Source organism: Arachis ipaensis, chromosome B03 (genome assembly GCF_000816755.2).
Source record: "Arachis ipaensis cultivar K30076 chromosome B03, Araip1.1, whole genome shotgun sequence".
Classification (NCBI taxonomy): domain Eukaryota; kingdom Viridiplantae; phylum Streptophyta; class Magnoliopsida; order Fabales; family Fabaceae; genus Arachis; species Arachis ipaensis.
In genome coordinates, this window is record NC_029787.2 from 131,068,494 (window position 1) to 131,071,127 (window position 2,634).

At 33.9% G+C, this 2,634-nt stretch overlaps 2 protein-coding genes across 2 annotated transcripts in view; both read left to right on the forward strand.

The window, feature by feature from the left end:
* Window positions 1-1,795, forward strand: part of LOC107631570 (ent-kaurenoic acid oxidase 2-like) — a 3,199-nt gene extending 1,404 nt beyond the window's left edge. The window contains exons 2-6 of the mRNA XM_016335060.2: window positions 135-612; window positions 704-1,136; window positions 1,257-1,363; window positions 1,455-1,573; window positions 1,669-1,795. Coding sequence (XP_016190546.1) covers window positions 135-612; window positions 704-1,136; window positions 1,257-1,363; window positions 1,455-1,573; window positions 1,669-1,774 — 1,243 coding nt within the window. The 3' untranslated portion in view covers window positions 1,775-1,795. The remainder of the gene's footprint in view (window positions 1-134; window positions 613-703; window positions 1,137-1,256; window positions 1,364-1,454; window positions 1,574-1,668) is intronic.
* The window catches only part of LOC107631569 (ent-kaurenoic acid oxidase 2), a 13,849-nt gene extending 11,876 nt beyond the window's left edge, over window positions 1-1,973 (forward strand). Inside the window, exon 7 of the mRNA XM_021119902.1 lies at window positions 1,821-1,973. The gene's annotated coding sequence lies outside the window, so the exon portion shown is untranslated. The remainder of the gene's footprint in view (window positions 1-1,820) is intronic.

Sequence of the window (2,634 nt, forward strand, 5' to 3'; positions counted from 1 at the left end):
TTTTGTTAAACAAAAAAAATATTAAGTCGTAATATTTCCTTGTTTAGTGAAGTAAAAACCGCTTCAAACATTCTTAACATTACCTTAGTTCAAGGATTTCAGATGAATTATTAACTATTTTTGTTTTGATTTAGGTATGGAAAAACTGGAATGTACAAGTCTCTAATGTTCGGAAGCCCAGGGATCATTGTTACAACACCGGAATTGAGCAGAAAGATTCTGACAGATGATGAAAACTTCAAGCTTGGGTGGCCTCGTTCAACGATTGAGCTTGTTGGAGAGAAATCTTTCATTGCAATGGGCGATGAAGATCACAAGCGTCTTAGGCGTTTGACTTCTGCTTCAATCAATGGCTTGGAACCACTTTCCATGTACTTGGCTTTCATGGACGAACTCATGAAAAACGAATTGGAAAAATGGTCCAAGATGGGTCAAATTGAGTTGTTGACTGAACTCAGAAGGCTTACCTTTAAGATCATCATCCACATTTTCCTTGGCGCCTCCAGCACTTCTGTTATGGAAGCTTTGGAAAAGGAATACACTAAGCTCAACTATGGCATGAGAGCTTTGCGCATTGATCTTCCCGGTTTTGCATTCCACAAAGCCTTCAAGGTGGATTCAGGATGCTTTTCATTTTAAATAGAATCTTTTATGTTATATTATACACATGTGACTAATTATATATATGATCTGTGATATTCAGGCTAGAAAGAATCTGGTTAGCATATTTCAAAGTGTTGTGAATGAGAGGAGAAAGGAGAAGTTAGAAAATCCAAACAAAACAGCAAAAGATATGTTGGATCAACTGATTGATGCTGAAGACGAGAACGGTAGGAAATTGGCTGATGATGAAGTGATTGACATTATGATAATGTATTTGAATGCTGGACATGAATCTTCTGGACACACTACCATGTGGGCTACTTTGATCCTTCAACAGCACCCTCAGTATTTCCAAAAGGCTAAGCAAGAACAGGAAGAGATAGTGAAGCGGAGGCCACCAAATCAGAAGGGTATGACAATGAAGGAATATAGGCAGATGGATTTCCTCTCTAAGGCAATTGATGAAACTATGCGCTATATTACCTTCTCTTTAATGACATTCCGGGAGGCAAAGCGTGATGTCAAACTGAATGGTTAGTTCCAATTGTTTTTGTAAATTTTTTTTTTGTTCTAATTGTTATTATTATTTTCTAGATACTTGTAAGAATGATGAAGAGTGATGAATTTGTTTCGTTTTGATACATATGGTGTAGGTTTTCTTATTCCCGAAGGTTGGAAGGTTTTTGTTTGGTATAGGGCTATTCACCAAGACCCTCAAGTTTATCCTAATCCAAGGATATTTGATCCTTCAAGATTTGATGTAAGTAGTATATAGTAGTATCCTTTATAATATTTTTGTACATCCGATGGTCAAATAAGATTTAAATTTGTTATTTTTGTTTGATATATAGGCCCCCCGCAAGGCTGGTGAATTTCTGCCATTTGGGTTGGGAACAAGACTCTGCCCTGGGAATGAGCTTGCCAAATTGGAAATCACAGTGTTTCTTCATCACTTTCTGCTGAACTACAAGTAATGTTTTTTCTTCACTACTGTTATTTTTATCGATCGCTACATACTTTAGTTGATGATGTAACTAATAATACTGTTTTTTTTTGTTGGCACAGGCTTGAGCATACAAATCCAAATGCTCCCATAATGTTCCTTCCTCATACAAGGCCCGTGGACAATTGCTTGGCTAGAGTTGTCAGACTTACGCCTTATTCCAATTAGCTATGAAGGGATCATTATATATATGCTATGTTATGTTTTTCTTTTCCTTTTCGTTTCGGTTGGACTCCTGAAATAAAGAAGTCAATGGTGTAGAAGTTGTAATGTGTGCTCCTATTAGTCTTAAAGACTTATCTTTGTGTGTTAGTTTGTGGCCTTATTATGCCGGATGATGCATGATTAATAATAATAATGTATTTTATATTTGGTGTCTATTTTTTTGTGATATTATATGCTCCTGCTCCCAATTTATTTTTATGAACTGTTATAAAGTTTTAGTTCAGATTTAAAATTATATTTTTTTTAAATAAACATTTGACTTTGTTAATAAGATAAACAAACAAATAGTAACTAAGAATCCTCGATGATCTTTTTCTTCAATTCCCATTAAAAGGAATAGTAATAGTTATATTGAGAAATATTACGTGAGGGTAACGCATGCATTTCAGTAACTTGGAGATTAAATATTGTTGGTTTTGGTGATAGTGTATCGTCTATATTCAAATCATCTTACTATATTTCTTTATAAACAGTGATTTCCCGAAATCATTTTCTTACCACAAAAATATTTCCCCCAAATTTTCCAAATTATTCATTTAGTAAAATTTTTAATCAAATTTATTTTTTTAAAAATTTAAATAAGTCAGATTAGTTAAAAACTTAATTTGCCAAATTGGAAATCGCAGTTTTTCTTCATCACTTTCTAAAAAATTAAAACGAATCTAAATTGGTAATGAAAAAAATTGGTCCTTCCTCACTTCTGACCAGTTTTGAGTTTTGCAGTGATTTTGATTCTAAGATATTATTGGCTTGCATTGGGTTTTCGTGTTGAAATTTGGAGATTATGGAGGTCTCTATAGTTG